Here is a 26,161-nt window from a genome sequence, read left to right on the forward strand (position 1 = left end):
AAGGAAGATGTAGTCTGGAGACAACTGTATTTACACCAAAACCAAAACCTGACATTAGCAACAAAAAGAAATATTTAGGATGATTTATGTCTCCTTCCATCAAGAACTATAGCAGAGGGTGATGCAAGCCTCACGCTGTATCTGATACAAAATAGCACTCAGAGGAGAGGCGTCTGATTCAAAACTGAGGCCAAAACATCTAATAATAAAGATTACACGTAGGCATCCATATTTTCTTAGAAAGAAAATAGATACAAATAACTCCTGGTTTCACCAATCACTGAATTTGCAAATATTTGAATATTTCTAATATTTCTCAAATGGGGTCCATGAATGAAATTATTCTTTAAAAATCATTCCCACCAACGGCCACCCTGTTTCCTTTATTCGAGAGCTGAAAATGTCTGCAAGGACAATTTACTTTAACATTTGACTTTACCTACACCCATTTGTTTATCTTGGCTATACAGTGAGAGGGAAATGTTCACCGATACTCACAAAGCAGCCACACTTTCCCTCTGGCAACCTGCAGCCACGGCTGCCTACAAGTTTTACGGCATAACCCAAGTTGGAGTTCCTCCCTTGCAGCCGAGGGATCATCCCTCACCTCAGGTTAAGTCCCGATGAAGAACCTGAAGAGCAACATGTCAAAACCTATCACTTGCATGTTCCTCCGGGTGGCTGAGTCACGGCCTCACTGGCAAGGTCTTCTTTACCAAGCCCAGGTCTTCCTTTAGGGCCCTGGTTCTGTGATCCAGGCGGTGAGCAAGGGTAATATTATCAATAAGATGGGCGTGGCCTTATGACAGAAGCAGAAAAGCCTGACCTACCCAAAGTTTCTGTGTTTCTACATAACCATTTGGTAGCACTCAGCTGGATGTCCAAGATGCAGCACACACAAGGGCTGGAAGGAGCCACTCCTGTCACTGCTACCATCTAACCGATAACACCACTGATGGCCAGGGAGGCTGCAAAGTTCCTGGGTTACGATGCTAGGTCTAAAACACCTCTCTGTCTCCCAGCCCAATGCACTTGCCTGTTTATCTTACGTCTTTGTTTCTCTTTGTCATTTCCCTTTTTTTTTCATTATATACCTAGATATGCATAACTGCAGTTCAGTTTAATAGATTCCGCCAAATGGAATGGTATGCGGTCTGAAGTGCATATTCGTGTGTGACTAAGCATACGCGCACACCCCCAAAAGCTCATTTTTAGTGTTTTTATAATACCCCACAAGCAAAAAACATTCTTAGCTAAACATAAGAATGCGTGGAAATGCTTTGAGACCAATGAACAATTATATGAGAGAAGGGTCTCAAAAGATGTGTTGCACTGCTGGGTAAGTTTGCTCTACGAGCAGAGTCAAGGTTGCGAACTGCAAACATCTCTACTTTTCTTGCCTCGAGCTGGCTATCAGGTTCTGTCTGTGCCATCTGGGTGCACCAGAAGCGTACGGTGATTTTGCAATAAACATGTGGTAACTGTAATGTCACCAAGAAGCAGAATGACAGTGCAAAAATAAAGAGAAAAAACGAGGTCAGGTTTTAAAACGAAATGTATCCTTACCCTTTGAAGTTGAGAAATTCACATAAATTATTGATATCTGATACTACTGATTGAACATGACAAGTGAAATAAAGAAATGAGGTCACTTCCTGAGGAGTTCAGCACATACACGTAACACGCACATGTACACAGACAGACAGCCGTGGTTACCCGCAGGGATCCCCCTGCTGACCTGAATCTCCATCACTGGCAGGGACCTTGCGAATGACCACCTACGAGAGCAGTGTACTGTCGGTACCTTGCTCTTATTCGTCATTCTGTCCCCAGAATGTATTGCTGCACATGTGTCCTCAGGTTTTCCTTCCTTCCTTCCTTCCTTCCTTCCTTCCTTCCTTCCTTCCTTCCTTCCTTCTTTCCTTCCTTCCTTAGCACCAGGCTCAGATTGCCTACATGCTACAACCTGCAATCTCACAAACATGGGACCAATACCCTAGAACACTTGGGTGCCTGCATGTTAGGTTTCATTCAATACCATGCTAGGACTTTGGTAAATCATTGCCTGATGACCAGATTCCAAGAGGAAATGTACAATTGGAATTATTTTAAAAAATCACATCATCTAGGGGTGCCTGGGTGGCTCAGTCGGTTAAGCGTCTGACGTCGGCTCAGGTCATGAACACACGGTCCATGATTTGGAGCCCCGAGTTGGGCTTGTGCTGACAGCTGAGAGCCTGGAACCTGCTTGGATTCTGTGTCTCCCTCTCTCTCTGCCCCTCCCCCACTTTTGTCTCTCTCAAAAATAAACATTAAAAATTTTTTTTAAAAATCATGTCATCTATTGTTCCTTTTAGTTTGTCTATAAAGACACATCTATGGCTGATAAAGTTCTTGACATGGCCCTGCTTTTTTGGCCAAATGATTAATCTAATATATATGTATATATTAGATTTCTAATATGAAAATACCTCAATTTACTAAATTTATATCTTATTGGACAACTAAGGATTCCTAGATTATACTGAAAATCTGAATGCATCCAAGTATCTGACAAAGATATGGAAGTAAAATTGGATTAGGGGTCAGGTATCGAAAACTATCTGTGTAGGGGCTCAGTAGAGATAAGGCATTGAGTTACAACTGTTTTTTGTTACTACATATTTGCTGCCTTATCCCCTTCAATGGCCATAGAAATGTTATCCTAGTTCCTCTTCCTCATCCTCTTTAAAATACAAGTGAGGAATGTTGACTTGAATTATCCAGGTAACTCTCCAGATCTGAAATATAGTTAGGATTAGCAAACACACCCCAAGGCTTTAAAAGTGAATGGCTGAAATTGTGGAAAAAGCCTAAATGTCCATCAACTGATGAATGGATAAAGAAATTGTGGTTTATATACACAATGGAGTACTACGTGGCAAAGAGAAAGAATGAAATATGGCCTTTTGTAGCAACGTGGACGGAACTGGAGAGTGTGATGCTAAGTGAAATAAGCCATACAGAGAAAGACAGATAGCATATGTTTTCACTCTTATGTGGATCCTGAGAAACTTAACAGAAACCCATGGGGGAGGGGAAGGAAAAAAAAGAAAAAAAAGAGGTTAGAGTGGGAGAGAGCCAAAGCATAAGAGACTCTTAAAAACTGAGAACAAACTGAGGGCTGATGGGGGGTGGGAGGGAGGGTAGGGTAGGTGATGGGCATTGAAGAGGGCATCTTTTGGGGTGAGCGCTGGGTGTTGTATGGAAACTAATTTGACAATAAATTTCATATAGTAAAAAAAATAAAAAATAAATAAAATGCGCCTCAAAAAAAAAAAAAGAGTGAATGGCTGAATATATAGCATGGATAGCAAAGTATAGAGACACTCCAAAAAAAGTAAAAATAATGTCTGGTACAGAAGGCCAGCTGCATTCTTTCACTAAAAACCTACAAAACCTGTAGTATAAGGAACTTAATCTTTTTTTTTTTAATGTTTATTTATTTTTGAGAGAGAGACAGAGCATGAGTGGGTGAGGGACAGAGAGAGAGGGAGCACAGAATCTGAAGTGGGCTCCAGGCTCCAAGCTGTCAGCAAAGAAGCCAACACGGGGCTCAAACTTGCAAACTGAACCGTGAGATGGTGACCTGAGCAGAAGTCTGATGCTTAACCGAATGAGCCACCCAAGTGCCCCTAATATAAGACTAAATATTAATGGTGTAATTGTATTTTCCTCCCAAGAAGTGAGAGAAGGAAAGAAGGAAGACGGGAAGAAAGACAGGCAGGGAGGATAGGAAGGAGGGAGGGAAGAGGGAGGGAAAAAGGGAGGGAAGGAAGGAGGAAGGTAGGAAGGAAAGAAGGAAGGAAGGAAGGTAGGAAGGAAGGCAGGAAGGCAGGAAGGCAGGAAGGAAGGAAGGAAGGAAGGAAGGAAGGAAGGAAGAAAATATGGAAGTGACTAAACTTTTGCCTCAGAGGAAAGAGGTGTAATGATTATCGACTTAATAATGCTTGCATCAAATACAAAGTTTCTCTTTCTACCATAAAAACATGCAAAGTAGAATCTTTCATTTTCTTCACTTATCAAAAGAGGTAGTTTATTACCTTCAAAGTCCACATCTCCAACCAGTTTTGTCTTTCCTGTCACTGGGTCGTGGACATAGTTGATACCCACGTCAATTACAGCAGCACCTTCTTTAACCATATCAGATGTGATCAACTTAGGAATACCTGAAAGCAAAACACAGTTGTAAAACACTCTGGAAAATATTTAAACTTTGTCCTTGAGCATACCAAAGGTTTATACAGCTAATGTTTTGTTGTCATGGCTTTAAAAAAATATACAACAGACACTGTTTCTAGGAAGAGACCAACGGCACTTGATCATTTCCAATGAAGCAGAAGAATAAAGGCAGCACATGGGGGCTTCTGTGCTTAAAATCCTACCTGGATTTACCCTTTCACCTCAGAGATTGCTATCAGATTTCTCCAGATGGATATCCACTAGAGTCGCATCCTTGTATATTTCACATACTATAAATAGCATAGGGACATCATGGCTATGAAACAGGCTCCTGTTGAGGTTGGGTGGAATGAAAACTACTTGGAAATTGGAGGTAGAGACAAAGAAGGGTGAGGTGGGTGGGGGTGGGTTGGATAAAAAGAAAAAAATGAAGTGAAAATAATTTAAATGCTCAGGGTGGTGGTAAACTTTAAAGTGCCACACACATAGTGGTATCCTATCAACTCCAAACATGAAGTGTTATTTTGAGCTTTCTTCTTATTTTTTCTTTGCTTCTTTGATTCATTATGTCTGTATATGACTTGGAAAGGTATAAGATATACTAAACTCTACTATTTCTCCATTGCAGTTGGAAAGATCGCTCTACAGAGAGCTTACATTACCATGCATTTTCTATAATTATTTTCAAACTTTATTTCAAGTACAACAGCACCAGCTAACAATGGTTAATGTTCCAGTTATTTTTGTTAATAATTAAAAACCATTCCTAAGCTTAGCGACTTAAAATATTTTATTATTACATTTCATGGTTCTGTGGGATGACTGAGCTCAGCTGGATGGATCTTCACTGGAGTCTTTCACATAGTTGAACTCAGACAGTGGCTGAGGCTGGAGTCACCTCAAAATGTGACTAGGCTGGTTGTCCAAGATGGCTCACTCACATGGCTACAGTTGTTGCTCATAGTTGGCGGAGCTCAGTTGGGGCTGTCAACTGGGGCATACAAGCATGGACTCTCCTGTGGCTTGGGCTTCCCACAGCCTAGCGTCTGGCTTCCAAGAGTGAGTGCTCCAAGAGACAGGAAGCAGAAGTTGCCGGTCACTTAAGCCTAGAACCTGGGAGCTGGCACAATATCATTTCTGTCATATTCTATCAGTCAAGCAGTGACAGAATCTAGTTAGATTTAAGAGGACAGACAGAAACTCCATTTCTCAGTGGGAGGAAAATCAAAGATTTTGTGGCCATCTTTAGTCTATCACAATGCTTCTGGTGGACACCGTGTCTTGCAGGTGATTTACTCATTTTCACATTCTACATCCTTTGCATGAAAAGGACTCAATGTTGTGTGGTCAGAGGCCTTCTTCTACCTAAATAATCCACTTACGCATTCCAGATGGCATATGATTTTTAGTACAATTAAGATTTTAATGGCTATAAAGAAACAGTCAGTGCTAAAATAGATGTAGCTACCTGATACATTCCTTAGTCACATATTAATATAACCAATGAGGCATCAATGTTTGAGATATGTTTTTTTTCTCATGCTTTCCTACCCTAGCCCATAGAACTTCTTTTTATCAGTTCTAGCATAGATATTGAGTATTGTTCTAAAGATAGTAATAAAATCCCATTTTTTTCTTGGAATCCAATAGAAAAAGAAAACCTAGGCTTTTGGCTCCCTGAGCAGTGCCATGGCAATCTGAAGAACAAGCACCTTAAGAAAGGCAGCATAAAGGGAGCCAAGAAGAAAGTGATTGATCCATTTTATAAGAAAGATGGGTATAATGTGAAAGCGCCAGCTGTGTGCAACATAAAAAATATTGGAAAAACACTAGTTATAAGAACTCAAAGAACCAAAATAGGATCTGATGGCCTCAATGGTCATGTTTTCGAAGTGAGCCTTGCTGGTCTGCAGAATGATGAAACTGGATTTAGAAAGTTCAATCTAATAACTGAGGATTTTAGGGCCCAAACTGCCTGACTAATTTCCATAGCATGGAACTTACCTGTGACAAAATGTATTCCATGGTAAAAAAAAAAAAAAAAAAAAAAAAAAGGCAGACCATGATTGAAGCCCATGTTGATGTCAAGGTTACTGATGGTTATTTGCTTCATCTACTTTGTGTTGGTTTTACTAAAAACTGAGACAATCAGATTTGGAAGACCTCTTATGCTCAGCACCAACAGGTCCACCAAATTCAGAAAAAGATGACGGAGATCATGACCCGAGAGGTGCAGACAAATGACTTGAGAGAAATGGCCAATAAATTGATTGCAGATAGCATCAGAAAAGACATAGCATCAGAAAAGCCTTATCAGTCTATTTATCCACTCCATGATATCTTTGTCAGAAAAGTCAAAGTGCTGAGGAAGCTCAAGTTTGAATTGGGAAAGTTCATGGAGCTTCATGGGGAAGGCAAAGCTGCTGAGGACGAGACCAGTGCTATATTGAACGAGCTGATGGATATGAGTCTTAAACAGTCCAAGAATCGGGGCTCCTGGGTGGCGCAGTCGGTTAAGCGTCCGACTTCAGCCAGGTCACGATCTCGCGGTCCGGGAGTTCGAGCCCCGCGTCGGGCTCTGGGCTGATGGCTCAGAGCCTGGAGCCTGTTTCCAATTCTGTGTCTCCCTCTCTCTCTGCCCCTCCCCCATTCATGCTCTGTCTCTCTCTGTCCCAAAATAAATAAACGTTGAAAAAAAAAATTAAAAAAAAAAAAAAAAACCAGTCCAAGAATCTGTTCAAAATTCAGACATTTAACGGTGACAAAAAGTCTTATGTGTGATGTTTAATTATCGATCATTCTTTTTAAATAATCTAAGCTTGGTGAATTCGATGTTCCAATGTGAACTTCTCTGAGTTGTTGTTTGGATTTTATCCATTGCTCTTAGTTACTAAAGAGCTCTGAAAGGGTAGCGATCTATTTTAAGCTGTAGTGATCCGGATGCAAGTTTTATAGATGGTTAATAAAATCTTTTCTTTTTTTAGAAAAGCCATAAGTTGATTATAGATAGCTGCAGAAAATATTTTTAAAATGAAAATGTTGATGAAATAGTTACTAAAATCCAGCTTTTTGAGAAAGATCCAGATTTCTCTCTCGATTGTAATAGTTCATTACATTTGCTCTGAGAATATCAGACTGGCAATAACAAATGCACAATTTTCAAAATAGAGATAAATGTGAGCTTGATTTTAATTGTTAGGAAAATTAAAAAATAGAAAAACCTTAAATGTGTGTTTATTTTTTTCTGATGATGACATCACATATGTCCACTGTAGAAAATCTAGAAAAAATCTAAAAGTTTAAGATAAAAATAAAAATCACTATAATCATGCCATTCAAAGATAATAAGTATATTTTTATTGTATTTCTTTCTAGGATTTCAAAATATTTATATATTAGATATAAAATATGATACCTATAACTTTGCTTATATTGTGACTATAAATCCTACCATTTTGCCATTAAAGTTAAATTATGAACATTTTTCCATTTTATCAATTATTTGAAATTTAAAACCTACATGAAATAATTTATCACATGGATTATCATAATAAGTTATGCAGTCCTGAACTCTAATATTTTGCTATCATAATTAAATGTGGTGATGACCACTTATGTTCAAAAAACTACAGATGGTTTCTTAGTTGCAGCATCAGATTTGACAAAGTTTTTCACTGAACCCTTATTTACACGATGGAAAACTGTGGGTTGGATGAAAGCTCCAATTGGTACAATCCTGGATAGTTAAATAACGTATTCCAAAGCTATTGGTCAATGCATCTGTAGGAAGGTCTGCAGAGGTCTTCCATGAAAAGTATTTGTCAGTACCATTTTCCAAATTTTTAATAAAGAACTTGGAAGAACACAGTCACTGTTATGGTTATTTTATCTTTGTTTTCCTCCAGGTCTATTTTCTGCCTTTCTCTGCTCTCGTCTATGCCAGCGGCAGGGCTAATCCTTAAAGAGGTCTTGTGTGCTACCTATATCTCCTGGAACCCTGTGACAGCCTTGAGGACAAGCTCAAGCTAGCCTACTGGAGGATATAAATCCTGTGGAGGGAAGCTGAGTAATTTCAGCTGAGGCCATCCTACACGAGTCAGACTCGAGCTAACCACCAGCTGAAGGCAGATGCTTGAGCAAGCCCAGTCAAGATCAGAAGAAACAAGGCACGGTCAATGTAACTGACCAGCTGAACCCAAATTCATGGGAAATAAAAAAAAAAAAAAAAAAAGTGATTCTTTAAGGTGATTGAGTTAGTTTTGTTTTTGTTTTTCTTAACACAGCAATAGCTGCATAGCCCCATATTTGTAAATGAACAAAATTGGACAGAATAGCTAATAGGTAGCCCACTTTGGAATGATGGACTATACAAATTGCAAGAAAAATTTAAAAGGGGACAAATGTATAATTCTGACCAGGTGCTTTACTTGACTAAAAGCTCATTAAAAACTATTAGGCTACTCTAAGACAAACAGTGTCCAGATATAAGGATATAATGTTTTCCTCTATATTTTTAGCAGACTCTCTCTGGAGCCATTGGTTACATCCAGGGGCTGGTCTAGAGAAGGATAATTAGAATGTATCTAGAACTCATGCCATATGGAGCAAGTGCTATCGAACTAGTTGGTTTAATTGCTTACTACCAGTCTGCAACAGGGTAAAAAAGCTTCTGCACAATGTAAAACAACTATATCACTAAACACATTGTTTGATTCAGGTAGCTTTATTTATTCATAGCAATGTGTTTTCAGTGAAGTATGTTGATTTATGTTCTGGTGCAGCGCCTTATCTTGTTGTGGACCTAAGGTTCCCAGAGGTAAGAAAGAGTCATGGACTAATACTGGTCCACACACTGAATACCTCTGAAATAGAATGGTTGAATAAACTCAGGTTGCCTATCTAAGGAAAAACAAAACAAACAAAAACAACTGAAAACGAAAGCAGAACCCAATAATCGTGGTCCTGTTGTCAATATGTTAAATGAAGAGTAGACTTACTCTACATGTTTGCAGAAAGAAAAATGAAAGAATGAGGGAACAAAGGAAATAGCTTTCAGCTCATTATACAGAACATTTTAAGAATAAGAAAACACTACAGAAAAAGAAACTGTATACTGCCCTTATTCCTCACTAGAAATATTTACTATAGGGTAAAGGAAGAATTAATTAATTAATTAATGTCTTCCATTTCTATGATTTAAACATTGTCTTTTTGTGTCATCAAATTAAATGTTCTTTTCTTTCTTCTCTCAACTAATTCATTTCTGATCCTTGCAGACTTCTAAAACATTTTTTAATGTTTATTTATTTTTGAGAGAGAGAGAGAGAGAGAGAGAGAGAGAGGGAGAGGGCGTGCGGTGAAGGGGCAGAGAGGGAGACAAAGAACTCGAAGCATGCTCCAGACTCTGTGCTTCAGCCCAGAGCCCCATGCCAGGCTCGAATGAACTCATGAACTGCAAAATCATGACCTGAGTCAAAGTTGGCCACTTAACCGACTGAGCCACCCAAGCACCCCTGATCTTTGCACTCTTCTGACCCTATCATAGAAATAATACAGATTTTACTCAATGCTGGAATTATAACAAATGGACATTCAAAATCTGTTTTAGATATCTTAAATACTCTAAGTCATCCATCTACATTGTTGTCTTGTAGAGGCAAATGATTGGAAGTATAAAGTTGTCCATTAATTAAAATTTTAAAGGCACTGAAAAGAAATTTCTTAGACATGATATATTTAGTTCTCCAAGTATACAAATGCAATAATATATTTACATTCTTACTGTTTGATAACAGTGAAGTAGAATTAAAAGCCATTTAAATATTTAGTAAATATTTAAATATCAGTAGGTTTTTAATGCCATTAGTATGTGGAGTCAGATCGTTCTCTTTTTTTACATTTTGTTAAATTTGCAAATGAACAGTGATTTCAACTATTTCCTATGAGATTTATTTATTTACTTATTTCTTACATTTTGCCAAGATAATTCCATGGAAACCTATCCTTAAATCTTATATAATTTGAAGGCTCAAGCATTATATGTGAGAACCGAAACCATCCACACCCACATAGCTTACTGTATACATTAATATGACTTTACTATTCCACTGTTTTCATCAACATGACTTTATTATTCTAGAAAACCCTTGCTCAGAAAGGTAGAAGCTACAGATAATTTCACTGTCTCTGGGAAGTTACTAAAAAACTCATTTAAATTATCATCAAGTTGTTTGACTTTTCCATGGGTAGTCTCAAATGGCTGTTCTCCAAGACTCTTGAAACCCCTTGCTTCAAAACCCTCTCCCTGTTGTACCCACCAATCCCTGTTATGCTCCTTACCCAATCCTGAGCAAGTCTCTGCATTAAAAAACTTGCTTTAAAACAAATTTTCAACCTCTAAGCATCTCAGCTTTGCTTCTATGCCACAAGACACTACTCAGATAAATGGGCTCTTGGGGTGGGGGTGGGGGCGGGAATCGCTGATTTGAGGAATTTGATGATTTCTGTGGCATAAATACTCCTCTATGGCATAAATATCCCTACCACAACTGACTTCAAGATAGCAAGTGACATCACTGAACACAGAGTTGGAAAGAGATGCTCAGAACCAACCTTCACAGGTTGGCTGATGGTAGAGAGCTCTGGTGCACATGGCTCCTAAAAGACTGTCAAGACAGTGTTTTCCCATGCTTCTGTAATCATAAGCTCAGATTTGTCTTATCAATGGGCTGTTTGGGTGTTCAGGGAGAGCCAGTATTCAACAACATTGCGGATCCATGAAGATTTCCTCTGTTACCACTCTTAACATTCCAGACCTCAACTCAGAAACCACAGGTGCCTCTGTGGCCCCTTGAGTCTCTTGCTATGATAGAAAACTGTTTGTCTCTCTAACTAGAATGATAAGGTAAGTCTAGTAATAAGTCTGAAATTTGGTTTATTTGTTAAAGCTCCCCAAATGCTGAATTTATTTCATTTTTTTTATGAATAAGGAACCCTTTTTAGGAATCCTTTGATTACCCAGTTAAAAATCTTTTATCCTTAGTGGGAATTGGTCTTATTACTTGCAATACAATTTGTCTATATCTGTTATTTATTGTTGTATGTCTATATAGGAGAGGTTCACAGGAGAGGTGTGAGTAACCTGGACAAATCCATTCTTCAAACTGACCCTGAGGACTGTAAAATTCAAAATATGTCTTTTGAACTTTGGAAAATCCTATGGAAAAACTCTGCCTCAGGTCACTAAGCACAATTTTATAGGAACTTTCCTCAGTCTTGTTTCATCTGTGAAATCTCCTGAAACCTTTCTCTCTGGGGAGAATGGCCTATTGGTCAGGTTTGCAGCTGGAGATGGGCCAGCCATTAGACTTGGGGGGCTGAGGCATGAGGTACATAAGTAGTACTTTCAACTGACCAGTCCCAGACGCTCCCGGATTTGCCTCAGTCTAAACCCAATACCATCTTCCCCATTTGATGTACACTCCTGCTTCTTACACATGTTTACACCATATCCCAAATTCTTTACAACAAAAATTTTTAACGTTTATTTATTATTGAGAAATAGAGAGAGACAGAGCATTAGCATGGGAGGGGCAGAGAGAAGGGGAGACACAGAATCTGAAGCAGGCTCCAGGCTCTGAGCTGTCAGCACAGAGCCCAACATGGGGCTCGAACTCACAAACCATGAGATCATGACCTGAGCTGAAGTCAGACACTTAACTGACAGAGCCACCCAGGCACCCCAACCATATCCCAAATTCTTATACTTACCTTTCTAGATGGCATCATTTCACCAAGGATAATTTAGAATTACAATAGCCATTCTGAAGAACTTTTGAGGTGAATAAAAGTGTTCATTGGAGAGGTGTCTTAGAACATACAGGGAAGGGGCGCCTGGGTGGCGCAGTCGGTTAAGCGTCCGACTTCAGCCAGGTCACAATCTCGCGGTCCGTGAGTTCGAGCCCCGCGTCGGGCTCTGGGCTGATGGCTCAGAGCCTGGAGTCTGTTTCCCATTCTGTGTCTCCCTCTCTCTCTGCCCCTCCCCCGTTCATGCTCTGTCTCTCTCTGTCTCAAAAATAAATAAACGTTGAAAAAAAAATTTTTTTAAAAAAAGAACATACAGGGAATACAATTCCACACATCCAGTGGTCTGCATTTTTTAATGTTTTGAGGAAGTATCCAAAGGTATTCAGATTCCAAAACTGTTCCCTTAAAAGATGTCTTCACCATGACAAACAAAATGGAAAAACCTAAAAATGGTCTCTCTTCTAGATTCCTTCAAATCTCAGCACAATCCTAATAGCCTTCATCCTATTATTCCTCTTTCTTCAGCTATTTCCCCCATTTTCTTCTGACTTATTCCTTTCACTCCTGGCTGGCCAGAAACCCCCAAAATGCAGTTGCCTTGAAAAGTTAAATCCCCCTCAGAACAGGGAAAACTACTTTGTTTTAAGATCTAGTCTTATTCTGAACTGAAAGTCAATGTTAAAGATTTTCCAAAACCTAGTCAGCTAACATTTGCAGAGGATTTCATAATAGTTTTAGGAACAAATAATTCAGTACTCCCAAATATATATCAAACAGTATATATATTCACATACAAAAGAACTGGAGGGGCGCCTGGGTGGCTCAGTGGGTTAAGCATCCAACTTCAGCTCAGGTCATGATCTCGCGGTCCGTGAGTTCGAGCCCCGCGTCCGGCTCTGGGCTGACAGCTCAGAGCCTGGAGCCTGTTTCAGATTCTGTATCTCCCTCTCTCTCTGACCCTCCCCCGTTCATGCTCTGTCTCTCTCTGTCTCAAAAATAAATAAACGTTAAAAAAAATTAAAACAAAAAGAAGTGGATAGAAAGGTAGAATTCAAAACTCTAAATCTCATAAGAAATCAAAGGAAATTAGAAAAATTGTATATATTTGACGAGGTCTTCTGGAAACTATCCCTAAAATTATTCCTGTGAACGTAGACTGGATTCTTACCCAGTCTTATAAGTAAAGAAAGGATCTGTCCATTGGGGAATTCAGAGACAAGCTCTTTGTCTTTAGACAGAATTCAGAAGTAACTCCTGATGCAGATGTAGGGATCTCTCTGTTAACTTTTTGTGAATAACCTTAAGCTTGAAATAGGACATTTAAACACAGGAAAAACCACAGTGGGAAACAGCTTTAATGCCAGACTTCCAGCACCTTTCTGAACATTCTAGAAGGGCTGAAGAACAAAACCAGAATAAGACTTGGAATAAATTTATAGCCTTACAAGGAAAATAATCAGACACTTCCAATCATTAAACACAAAGAGGGAGTCACTTGGTAAAGACATCTGTAGAGACAATAAACAGAAAAAAAAATTGACAAAAAAAGAAAAAAGAAGAGAAGAGAAAAAGAAATCTTAAAGAAAGGAAACAATGTACTTGGTTATTTGAGGAAGAGGAGGAGGAGGAATCAAATTCCCAATCTCCCATTTTCCCTCAAATTCGCAAGGAGAAAGTTCTCACGATTGTTAAGGGACAATCTTTTGCTTGATCTGAGCACTACTTTACTAGCCTGAACTCTGCCGTTTTTATTCAACGTCTCCCTTGGAGTAAATGAATTACTTAGGTGGTGAGTATCTAATAATCCTCAGACATTCAGCACGTCCTGGCCCAGAGCAGGGGTACAATCTTTCCTCTGTGACAGCACACCTGCTAACTCGATAAGGAGGGATGCAGTCTGAATATGGACTTTCCAGCAGATTAATGACATTTTGATGGTCTCTTTCTTAAAACCCCGGAAAACTCCCTATTCATAATGCGGCCACAGTTCACTTGAATATTGACTTAGATTGACTGGTACCTGTGTGTCTAACTCAAACCCAAATTGAAGATCTCAAAGAGGTGCCACAGTTTTCGTGGGTGACACTTCTATGACATTGGCACGATTAATGAGGCTGAGCCCACCAAGGTTCACAGTGACTTCTTTAAATCTCTATCTAAATTTACATAATACTCTTTAAAAATTTTTTTAACATTTATTCATTTTTGAGAGAGAGAGAGAGAGAGAGAGAGAGAGAGAGAGAGAATGAGCGGGGGAGGGGCAGAGAGAAAGTGGGAGACAGAATCTGAAGCAGGCTCCAGGCTCTTAGTTGTCAGCACAGAGCAGAAGATATGAGTCAGAAGCTGAATTTGAAGTTTCTAAAATTTTTTTTTTCAACGTTTATTTATTTTTGGGACAGAGAGAGACAGAGCATGAACGGGGGAGGGGCAGAGAGAGAGGGAGACACAGAATCAGAAACAGGGTCCAGGCTCTGAGCCATCAGCCCAGAGCCCGACGCGGGGCTCGAACTCACGGACCGCGAGATCGTGACCTGGCTGAAGTCGGACGCTTAACCGACTGCGCCACCCAGGCGCCCCGAAGTTTCTGACAGTTCAAAGTACTTTTACATTACGCTGGTCCATCAGTGCATGTATTCCTGAAGTCCATACGACAGAAGAACCATTGTAAGTACAATAAACCAGTTATTGGAATTTACAGAAGCATTTGCTGTCGTGACCTCCCACCTTGATACTTAGTAGTTTTCAAAACTCATATGGGCCGGTCTGGGTTTCTGAGGAAACATTTCAATTCTCTATTCTGGGGTATTCAGTAAAAAATGAAATTTAATTGTTATATACTTAAAATGTCATCATTAAAAAGTTCTAGCTTTCAAATATAATTACACACCAAAGCCCAAGGCAGGTTTGGAAGCCTGCCAATTAATCCCAAGCCAATCAATCCATCTATGAATAGATTTCTGACAGAAAACAAGACCTATTATTAATACAAATTTTCAGAAATAACTGGGATAATTATTTTAGGGGGAAGTAGTCCCATCAGAAAATTTAGTGAGAGGATTTCTGATTTATCTAAGATTTCTCGGTTGTGGGTGGAAAATCTCCTTGATTGATAAGCAGACTAACCCATGGGTTATCTACACAGGATCATGATATTTCAAAAGTTAGGGCTTTCTTATTAGGTGACCGCAAATCTGTTATTGTGTATTCCTTATATGACAGACATGAAATAAATCACCAGTGTTATCTTACCAAACTATAATGACTAAACATAACATCTTACAAACAATGCCAATACCTAAAGCACACACAGAGCATACCAGTATACTCTAGGAGCTAAGTTCACCCTGATATGAAAGCGTAAACATTACCCTTTGCGCAAGTCTGAGGCTATATCCTTATTAATTAGAACCCCAGCTGGGTATTTTTGAATGCCTATTTGACAATCTCAGAATCGAGTTCGCATGAGTTTAAAAAAAAAAAAAAATCCTTTCCTTAGGAATACTATCATGGTCATCTTCAAGTCTTTATAAAATGGCTCAGTCAAGGCACCCTGATAAAAGGAAGCACCATATTTACACATCCATTTAATTAGTAGAGTTCAAAGCGCTGTGCAAACATTATCTAATTAAACTTCACAACAATTCAGTGAAGCAAGAGAAGGTTTACCCATTATCCTCATTCACAGAAGAGAGATTTTGAGGTGCTGAGAGGCCAAATGATTTCTTAGTTTCACAATGATGAGTCAGAGGTGAGGCTGGGAACAAAACCAGAACTCTTTTTCAGATATAAAAGTAACACCATGGAAATGCTTATTCAGGTGGATTACTCCTTCAGCTGGAAGCTGTCCTACTACATGAATAACAAGAGTAATTGCAGTGGAATTTGTATGAATGTATATGTTTCTTTGTAGATTAGAAAAACTTTCTTCAGCATTATTTGCTTTGGAGACAGTCCTATGATAGCTAAATGCATCCTTACTAAATAGAACCTATAATACTAGTAAGAGGACTTCAGTATCTTCCCCCCAGAAGTCCCCCTGTTATGTTTAGGAATCCTCAAGAAGTATTTATAAACTAGTGACTCAGTGGCAATGATCACAGAGTATATCTTCTTTTTCTCTGGTTTCTTTGTTTCCTGTTGGATGTTTGTTTGGCTATGACGCCTATCATTAGAATACCGTCCATAACAAGAACAATTTCTGGATGCTTGCAAAGCTTCTTGGGATGCCAGACCAGTGCCAGATTCCTAACAGCACTGAGGGCCACCAGGGCCCTGCTCTGTGCCATACTTGATCATTTAGGAGGATGGAATCCCTTTGTTCCCAGAAATTCACAGGATCACTCTTAAGTAGTTCCATTAGCTTCTGCCTTGGATCTTTTCTCTGCAAAATCCAATGAACCTGTGAGGGCTGGATGCATGTTCTCTTCCTTTCACCAACCGAACCTTGTTCCCTTCAAATAGACATTGGTGCATCCGGGGCATGAGCAGGGACTGGAGGGCAGTGGGGGGTAATAGGTGAGGGTCTACACTACTAACCACCATGCTGTAGACAGAGTATTAAAGTCAAATGAAATAGGTTTCAAACATTTGTAATCCTTTCTTTAAAGGAAAAATGTTTACGAAGCTCAGTATGTAAAATGATCAAAGCGAGGAGAGATGTACCAGTTGAAAAGAGCAGATGGAGGGAGGGGCTCTACCGCCAGCCAACAGCCCCTTAGGTTTCCCAGAGTCAAATGTGAAAACCAGTGAGTACAAATTCCTTTGCTTTAAGGACGTAGCTCCTGAAGGCCACATGGTCTAGACAAGGCATACAAATGACCCGACATTCAGGAAACACAAACCGTTTTTTCACAATCCCTCTAATTCCCTTTGTCTGTAGCGCTAATCTTCCCTTCTCCTGTCTTGTTATGTACTCGTCTTCGCCTGTCAGTAGCCAATATTGTGGCTGGACGAGCCCTTGTGGATTTTATTATGACTGTAAGACACCCTCAGCAATAACCATCATGCAACTTCGAGAAAAAGAAAAGTGTATTATTCGTAAGAGCTGGAAATTGCATAGCACACCAGGGGGCACACGCTGAGATCACGGGCAGGGAGAGAATGCACAGGCCTGGCATTCTGCTTTTATTGTGATCAACGGTAGGGGCCTAGGGTTTCCTGGGCTCACTCTTTATCGGAAGTTAATTTGCGTTATTGTTATAAGTTATTGTGAAGTTAAAACACAAGAGTGGGAATTCAAAGTTCTGGAAGAGAAAATGTAAACAGCCCAAATGCTCAGTTATCAAGGTCAACCAAGATCTCTAAAACAAAGAAGTCTGGCAGGGAGAGGCAGCCTGGCTCTTTATCTAGTAGCTGGCGAGGTGTTTACTTGAGATAGCCATCTTTGAAATGGATGCCTCTTTGAATCAAAGCTCTTGGGCCTAACTTATTCGGCACTTGTATTACAAAAAGAAAAGCCAACTACCTATCAGGGCTTCTGCTACACACGTCCTTTGGGCATTCCAGCAGCAGCTGAGACAATCTGTGCTTATTGATTCAGAGAAGTGATGCAGACAAGAAAGGGAACAGAGAAGAACTTCCTCTCTGGCTCCTGGATTTCAAAAGACTAACACTTGAGGAGGACAGAGGGACTCAAGCTAGAAAATGAAAGGGCCAAATATAAAATCAGGATAGTTGGAAGAGGTGATGAGAGCTTAGACTTACAAGGTTCCAAGGGAAAGGAATGTGCCTTGGGCCGTGTCTTGGAGGGTTGGCAAGAAACCCAGTATTGGTTTGGGATGTCCAAGAACAAACGAATCTTTTCCTCATAGTCTGGGTAGCGGGTGAGAAGGTGTCATGGCCCCAAATTCTTAAATGGATGCAAGAGGAGCCTAGGAAGATGCCTTAGATACTTTTTAAGAGTTTTCTAGAGCAAAGTTATAAAGCCACTGGAAACAAAAGGACCAGCCTATGTGTAGACAGTTGGCCAAGGACCAGATGAGATGAAGCTCAGCGGCCACATGTCCCAATTAGGTAAACTGCATTTCTTCCTCATCTACCACACAAGGTACTGCTCTAGAAATCTTGCTGCTAGACAAATGTTGATAAAGAGAGTATTAAACGTGGCAGATGGTACAATATGTCAAATTACTATTTTACTAACCTATATATTTAGGATAACCCATGACAAAAATACTAGCCACGGCAAATTTTAAGTGCTTGTCAAGTTTCCTCTGTTGCTTGGCCAATATCTAAGACTCAGGTTCAAATCCCAGGCTGTACAGATAAAACCTTAGGGAACCTTGGAGAAGTGCCTATTTCAGTCTCAGTTTCTCTATCTACATATCTAAAATAATAACAACTTCATAAAAGTGGCTAGAGAAGTAAATGAAATGATGTATATAAAGTACTTAGCACATGGCCTGGCATATTAGAAAATACCCAATACATGCTCAGGATATGCCAAAGTTATTCACAGATTATCCTGGACAAAAAAAAAAAAAAAATTGGAAGAAGAGAAAGCTACTGTATATGCACATGTTATGTTTAATGTGGTATTGACAGAGCAGGCAGTTAGTTAGACATGAGCTGGGGGCCAGGACAGTGATCAATAGGTTACATTTTAGAAGCCTGGGGGGCACACCATCATACCTTAAATGCTTGGGTACACCCCACCTTGACCTTGTGGCTTCCAAGACCCCAGGGCTAAGAGATCAAGAGCCACAGGTGCAAAATAAAATATGCACTCTCTTCTTCCACCTCTGCCAAGGTAACCCTTAGACTCATTATAATGCATTTGCATTGTGATTTCAGCCCCCACCCAAGGCTGTCACGACAGTTGCTGTACAAACCTTGTAGGGTCAGAAACTCTGCCCTCCAACCTGTAGGAGGGGTCCCACAAGTGATTAGAAGCAGCCTCCATTACAGATGCCCCATCTCTGACCTGAGACCCTGTTCACTTAAAAGGAAAGGACCCCTATAGCCTCAGAGAAGTTGCCACCTCAAGTGGGCATGAGCAGTGGTGGGGCGGAGAGAGGGACAGAGAGAAAGAATCCCAAGCAGGCTCCACGCTGCCAGCCCAGAGCTGGACTTGAACCCACAAACCGTGAGATCATGACCTGAGCCAAAACCAACAGTCAGACGCTTAACCCACTGAACCGCACAGGCACACGGGACTCTCCTCCTTGAGAGCGTACAGTCCCTAAAAAACTGCTTTGTGCTTGCTACTTTCTTCCTGGCTGTCTTTATTTGAGTGCAAATCCTCACGTAAATCTTTCCTGGGGAATCCAAGGACAGAAAGATCCATTCACACAACACAGCCTATCTCACTGGTAAGAGTATTTTTCAAACTGTGAGTGGTGACCCATTAATGAGTCATGAAACAATCCAGGGGCAATCAGCCTTTTTTTTTTTTTTTTTTTTTTGAAAAAAAGGAATAGCATAGCATGATGTGGCACTGCATCAATCAAAGAGCAAAACACACAGTAAGGGTAAATAATCCATCATAAAAATTTGTCTTATTTTATATATACGTATGTACGTATATATTAAGTCATGAAATGTATTATATATTGCATTAAAGGCCCTGATTCTTTATCCCCATTCCCCCTGTATTCGAACTCCTTACCATGTGACTTTGCAGTTGCTTCATTTAAGAGGTGAAGTCTATTTTTCATGCTCTGGACCTAAGCCTGGCCAAGGGAATCAATCTGACAAATAGAATGAGATAGAATTGACAATGTGCCAGTTCAAAACCTAGCCTCAAAGGTCTTCATATTGCCACTTGTGCTTTGGCAACCTTGCAATCACTGTGAGGTCACATCTGGGCCTGTTTGCTGGTCCTAGGTTAAGGAGGAGACACGCATGGAACAGCTACAACACATCACTCCAGCCCAGAGTAGAGTGGAGCCTTCAGGAGACTTGACGACACATAAGTAAGCCAGTCAACCTAGAAATACACGAATGAATCAATCTGAGATCAGATGAGCCTCGTCCAGCAGATCAGGCTCCCAGCAAACCACAGACTTGTGAGTGAAAATAATGACTGTTGTCTTAAGCCACTGAGTTTTGGCATGATTGTTCTGCAGCGATAGTGTGAACTAAAACAAATAAATTGGTCGTAATTAAAATGCTTGAAAGACACAGATTAGAAATGGATGCATATTCTATCAATTATAATGGGCACTGAATTTTTTTTCCAATGGCTCAGGTCATGATCTCACGGTTGGTAGGTTTGAGCCTGCATAGGGCTCTGCACTGACAGCATGCAGCCTGCTTGGGATTTTTTTCTCTCCCTCTCTCTCTGTCCCTCCCCCACTCATGTGCTCTCTCTCCAAATAAATAAATAAATTTCAAAATTCTTTTAGGGGTGCCTGAGTGGCTCAGTCATTTGAGCATCCGACTTCGGCTCAGGTCATGATCTCCCGGTTTGTGAATTCGAGCCCTACATCGGGCCCTGTGCTGACAGCTCAGAGCCTGTAGCCTGCTTCAGGTTATATGTCTCCTTCTCTCTCTACCCCTCCCCACCATGCTCTGTCTGTCTCTCAAAAAAAACCCAAAATAATAAATAAAACATTAAAAAAATTTTTTTTAAGTGGTCAGACGGCAGTCTTTGCCTTATTCTTGATCATATGGGGGAATGCATTCATGCTTTTACTGGAAAGTATGATGTTGGCTGTAAGGTTTTGATAAATGCTATTTACCAGGTTGAGGAAGTCCCCTTCTCACTCTGCTCAGAGGTTTTTTGTGTAATGAATGATGGATTTGGTCAAATGTGATTTTTGAGAATATTGAGATGATGATGATGATGATGATGATGATGATGATGATGATTGTTTGGTTTTAGTTTGTTAAAATGGTGAATTACATGGATTGATTTTCTAATGTGAGACCAATCTTGCACTTTTCTGTGGTAAACAAAACTCAAATTGGTCATGATGTATTATACCCTTTAATATATTACATTAAATTTGGATAAGTTTTGTTCAGAATATTTGCATCTATATTCATGAAAGTTATTGGTCTGTAATTGTCTTGTGATATATTTGTCTAGTTTTGGTGTCAGAGTAATGGTGGCCAATTGGAAAGTGTTCCTTATTTTTCAGTTTTCTGGAAGAGTTGGTATAGAGACGAAATGGTAATATTTGTTCCTTAAATGCTAAGTAAAATTCACCAGTGAAACCATTTGGACATCAAGATTTCTTTGTGGGAGGAACTTTATAAATGTAATCCTTTTGATAAATACACAGCTATTTTAGATTCTAGATTTCTTTTTTGTTTGTTTATTTTAATATATATATTTTTTTAATTTATTTTGAGGGAGAGAGAGAGTGAGCTGGGGGAGGGACAGAGAGGGAGAGAGAAATCCCAAGCAGTCTCTGCACTGTCAGCATAGAGCCCTATGCAGGGCTTGAACCCACAAACCGTGAGATCATGACCTTAGCCGATGGACGCTCAACTGACTGAACCACCAAGGTGCCTTCTTGAGGTGAGTTTTGGTATCTCATGTCTTTCAAAAAACTGGTCCATTTCATCTAACTTGTTAAATTCATTGGCATATATTTTGTCATCATACTCCTTTATTATCCTTTTAACATCTGTAGAATTTATAATTATATTAACTCTCTTATTTCTAATATTGGTCATTTGTATTTTCTATTTTTTCCCCCTAATCAGTCTGGCTAGAGGTATGTCAACTACCTAGATTTTCTATGTGTTCTACCCAACACACTGTGAATCTTGAGTTTTTCCAGCTGGTTAGTAGAAATAGGTACTACTCCTGGTCCTATGTAGGTGCTGGGCACTATTCTCTCTATTCCTTTCAGGTGGTACCTTCTCTGCCATGGATAGTTTCCTTATATACATGCACCCTGAGTACTTAAGAGTGACCCTCTGAAGTCCAAGTTCTCTCTCTGTGCAGCCTCTGCTCTTTAGTATTGTGTCCTGTGAACCTCAGCCGTGATGGTCTTCCCAGACTCTCAGCCCGTTCTCCTCTGCTCAGAGAGTCCAGCATGCTTTGCCGGGGCCACCCCCATCCCATCCCATGGCACAGCCTTGAAACCCTCATGCCAGTCAGATGGGGCAATCAAAGAGCTCACCTCATTTGTTTCCTGTGTCTCAGGGATCACTTTTCTAAGTTGCTGAATGTCTAGTGAATGTAAATTGTTTTTTCATATATCTTGTCATTCTTTGTTTTTGTTTTTGTATTTCAGTTGTCTCAGGCAAGAAACAACCCCTGTTCCCACGTCTTGGTCAGAAGCAGAGTCTCATGATTATATGACTATAGGTGAATACATTTTTGTAAGGAAGGTTCACACCAATACCTATAAACCTAGATTATTCTTTTCAAGTGTCATCCACTGTGTGTATGCACACCATTTTATTTCTCTATTCCTCTACTGGCAAACACTTGTGCCATTTTCAGTTGTTCACTATTAAAATAAACAACAGGAAACATTTATGTATGTATAGACAGATTTCCCTTTAGACACATAAAAAAAAAATGAGATATCTAGGTCATATGCAATGCACATTTTGAGATTTACCAGTATTTTCAAATTACCTTCTGGAGTGACTGAAGTGAAACACACCTTCAGCAGTGTATACAAGTATATGCTTTCCTACATTCTTGCCAACAATTAACATCATCGGATTTTTTATTCTTTGCCAATCTGATGTGTGAAAAAGTGTCTCATCTTGTTTGGGTCTGCATTTGCCTGGTTATTAGTGACACTGAGCAATTTTTCATGTTTACTGACCATTTAAACATCTTCTATAAATCACCTTTTTAAAATGTCCATTTATTTATTTTGAGAGAGAGAGCACGCACGCAGGTGGGCAAGCAGAGGAGAGGCACAGAGAGAGAGGGAGAGAATGAATCCCAAGCAGGCTCTGGGCTATCAGGGCAGAGATGGATGCAGGGCGTGAGCCCATGAACTGTGAGATCATGACCTGAGTTGGATGCTTGTCCAACTGAGCCATCCAGGTGCCCCTAAATCACCTTTTTAAAACTAGGTTTTTGTATGTTCCATAATCATTAATTTTTTTTTAATGTTTAGTTATTTTTGAGAGAGACAGAAACAGAGCGTGAGCAGGGGAGGGGCAGAGAGAGAGGGAGACACAGAACCTGAAGCAGGCTCCAGGGCTCTAACTGATGAACTACAAGATTAAGACCTGAGCCGAAGTCGGCGTTTAACCCACTGAGCCACCCAGGTGCCCCCATAATCATTTAAAACAATTATTTATGAGACTGTTCCTTGCCATGGTAAATCCTTCTGTCACCATGGGCTACAGGGGGGCTTTCTGAGAGACCTGAGCTCACTGGCCCCACGCACTACATTGTCTTCTCATAAGACTCAGGGTAATGCAATTTCTGGCCAGGAAATAAGGGCAGGATCATGGCATTCCCCAGTGTATTCGGATGGAAGCTGGTAATAAAATCAGGTACAACTCTAAGAGGAGACATGGGAATGGTCTATAAGCTGGGTCTATAAGGAATCACACAAGAAATGGCACATGTATTTGTGCTGTATGAGGTCCCTTGCTCCTATCATATCACTCTGTAACATCACGTCTACCTGGATGATAGAACATGTTTTATTGGGAATAAGATTTTCCTCTATTTCTATGCTTTTGCAATAGTAGATTGGTTTAGTGATAAACACGTGAGGCCTTTTGTTTGGATAATAAATAAAATTTAAAAATGTATTTGCATATGCTGGTTATAATGCAAGTATTTTGTTACAATATAATGCTTGTATTTTAACTTCGTTTAATGGGCACCTTGTTCTATAGGTTTTAAAAATGTAATGTGTTGAATTGTGTCAAGATTTTGCTGATTTTCACTTCTGTTTGTATCTGTGTGTTTGTGTGTATCTTTTCCAAGGAAGTTTTACCTGCTCTTAACTCATGAAGATATTTTCCTGTTAAATTCTCCAATAACTTATTTTATTTATTATTATTACTTTATTCTCCTATTCCATCCATAATTAATTTTTACGTAGAGTGTAGGATAAGAATCTAATTGGAATTTTTTTTCCTAAATGGGAAGTCAATTGTTCTAACACTATTATATTGAATTATTTCCCTCAGTGTTTAATGACCATACCTTATTTCATACATGTATATGTGTGTGTTTCTGGGTTTTTAAATTTCCTCTCCTCTTCTCCTTTCCCTTTCTTCTCTTCCCACAAATCAGTTTGTATAAGACACAATTATGCATTCTTTAAAGGATAGAAATTTTCTCAAAATCATTTACTACTTATATTTTTTAATATGAAGAACTCTACCATTTCTATTTTTTTTTAATTTTTTTATTTTTATTTTTTTTTTCAACATTTATTTATTTTTGGACAGAGAGAGACAGAGCATGAACGGGGGAGGGGCAGAGAGAGAGGGAGACACAGAATCGGAAACAGGCCCCAGGCTCCGAGCCATCAGCCCAGAGCCTGACGCGGGGCTCGAACTCACGGACCGCGAGATCGTGACCTGGCTGAAGTCGGACGCTTAACCGACTGCGCCACCCAGGCGCCCCTATTTTTTAAATATTTAATAGCTTAATCAGAGTTCCTACTCCTTGAGTTAGTTTTGGCCATTTTTCCCCCTTAGGTTTAAAAATAGTATCTAGGTTTTAAATTTAGTGGCATAAATTTATTTATATATTTTTTATTATAAAATGTTTCACAATCTCATAGTTACACACAATGAAACATTTTCTGGTGTTATTTTCTGTGCCATTTCTCTCTCTCTCTCTCTTTTTTTTTTTTTTTTTTTTTCTTTTCTTGCCCCTAACTTTGCTCCTAATGACTACTTTACATATGTCCATGAAAATTTTGGTGTATTCTAGTACAGATTATAAATTTATTTTAGTCAGTCTTCCTCTCTTGGTATCATACCCAGTTTGTGGGCTCCACTAATTGTCAATTGATTGCTCCATTGTCTCAAGAATACCTTGGGGGAATGAATTGCTCTACAGTCTGATTCAGTTAGATTTAAACTTCTTTAGAGGGATAATCTTTGAGGCCAGTCTTTTGTTCTACTGGCAGGAGGTGTTCTCTTTGCTTTATTTTTCCTTGTTTTTCTCCATTAAACATAGAGCTGATCTGTGGTTTAACAAGTTGCTCTGAAGGACTATCAGCCTCCTCTCAAGTTGTCTACCACCAAAATCTCCACAATTTTTAACAGTGCCTTTAGGCTTGAACTTCCTTACAGTCACTCCAGATAAAGTCATTTCCCTTACAAAGAACTATGTTGCTCTCTGTTCTTGCAGCCTGACTTTCCCCCTAGACAAAATCTCTGAGCCACTCCTCCAGACCTGAGGGTGGGGACAGTGAGTTTCAAAGAAGAGCCAGACACTCTGAAGATCTGAACTGATGTGGTTTTCTTGGTCCCATACTTTTACTCACCCTTCACAATCTTTCTCCACGCAAATCCTGTAATATTGTTGATTGGAAATTTTATTTCCAACTTATCAACCATGTTAAATTGAATGATTAATGTTATTTTATACAGTCAGCACTCAGACAGACATATTTTTAGAGGAGAGCTCACTTTTACATCTTATCTTCTACTACTGTCTGGGAGACTCACTCTAAAGGAGATAAACTTTCTGAGTCCTAATATACCTGGAAATTTCTTTATTTCACTATCACTTCTGAGTGATAGTTTGGCTAGGTACAAATTTCTAAATTAAAACATTTATTTCTCCTAAAATATTTGAAGATATTACTCTATGGTTTTCTGGCATCTAAAGCCATTGATAAATAATCAGTCTTCAGTCAGATCCTTGTTCATTTGTAGATACTCTCTTTTACCCTTGTAAATCTTAGGATTGGTAATGTACTGAAGTTTTTTTAATTTTTTTTTTTAACATTTATTTTATTTTTGAGACAGAGAGAGACAGAGCATGAATGGGGGAGGGTCAGAGAGAGAGGGAGACACAGAATCTGAAACAGCCTCCAGGCTCTGGGCTGTCAGCAAGAGCCCGAGGCGGAGCTTGAACTCACGGACCCGCGAGATCATGACCTGAGCCGAAGTCAGCCGCTTAACCGAGTGAGCCACCCAGGCGCCCCGGTAATGTACTGAAGTTTTAATACTATGTGTCTAAGTATAAATATTGTGCTTTAATATTTCTCATCATTTAGCAAATTTTTTCAAA

The 26,161-nt window shown here is 39.6% G+C and overlaps 1 protein-coding gene and 1 pseudogene across 2 annotated transcripts in view; one reads left to right on the forward strand and one right to left on the reverse strand.

Annotated features, from left to right (window-relative positions):
• Positions 1–26,161, reverse strand: part of MTHFD2L (methylenetetrahydrofolate dehydrogenase (NADP+ dependent) 2 like) — a 150,476-nt gene that overhangs the window by 24,746 nt on the left and 99,569 nt on the right. For both annotated transcript variants that reach the window (XM_040481207.1, XM_040481202.1), the window contains one exon: positions 4,083–4,208. In XM_040481207.1, coding sequence (XP_040337141.1) covers positions 4,083–4,208 — 126 coding nt within the window. The remainder of the gene's footprint in view (positions 1–4,082; positions 4,209–26,161) is intronic.
• LOC121039885 (40S ribosomal protein S3a-like) overlaps positions 4,534–26,161 on the forward strand; it is a 38,797-nt pseudogene continuing 17,169 nt past the window's right edge.

This window comes from Herpailurus yagouaroundi, unplaced genomic scaffold (genome assembly GCF_014898765.1).
Source record: "Herpailurus yagouaroundi ecotype Mexico unplaced genomic scaffold, PumYag 28, whole genome shotgun sequence".
NCBI classification, from domain to species: domain Eukaryota; kingdom Metazoa; phylum Chordata; class Mammalia; order Carnivora; family Felidae; genus Herpailurus; species Herpailurus yagouaroundi.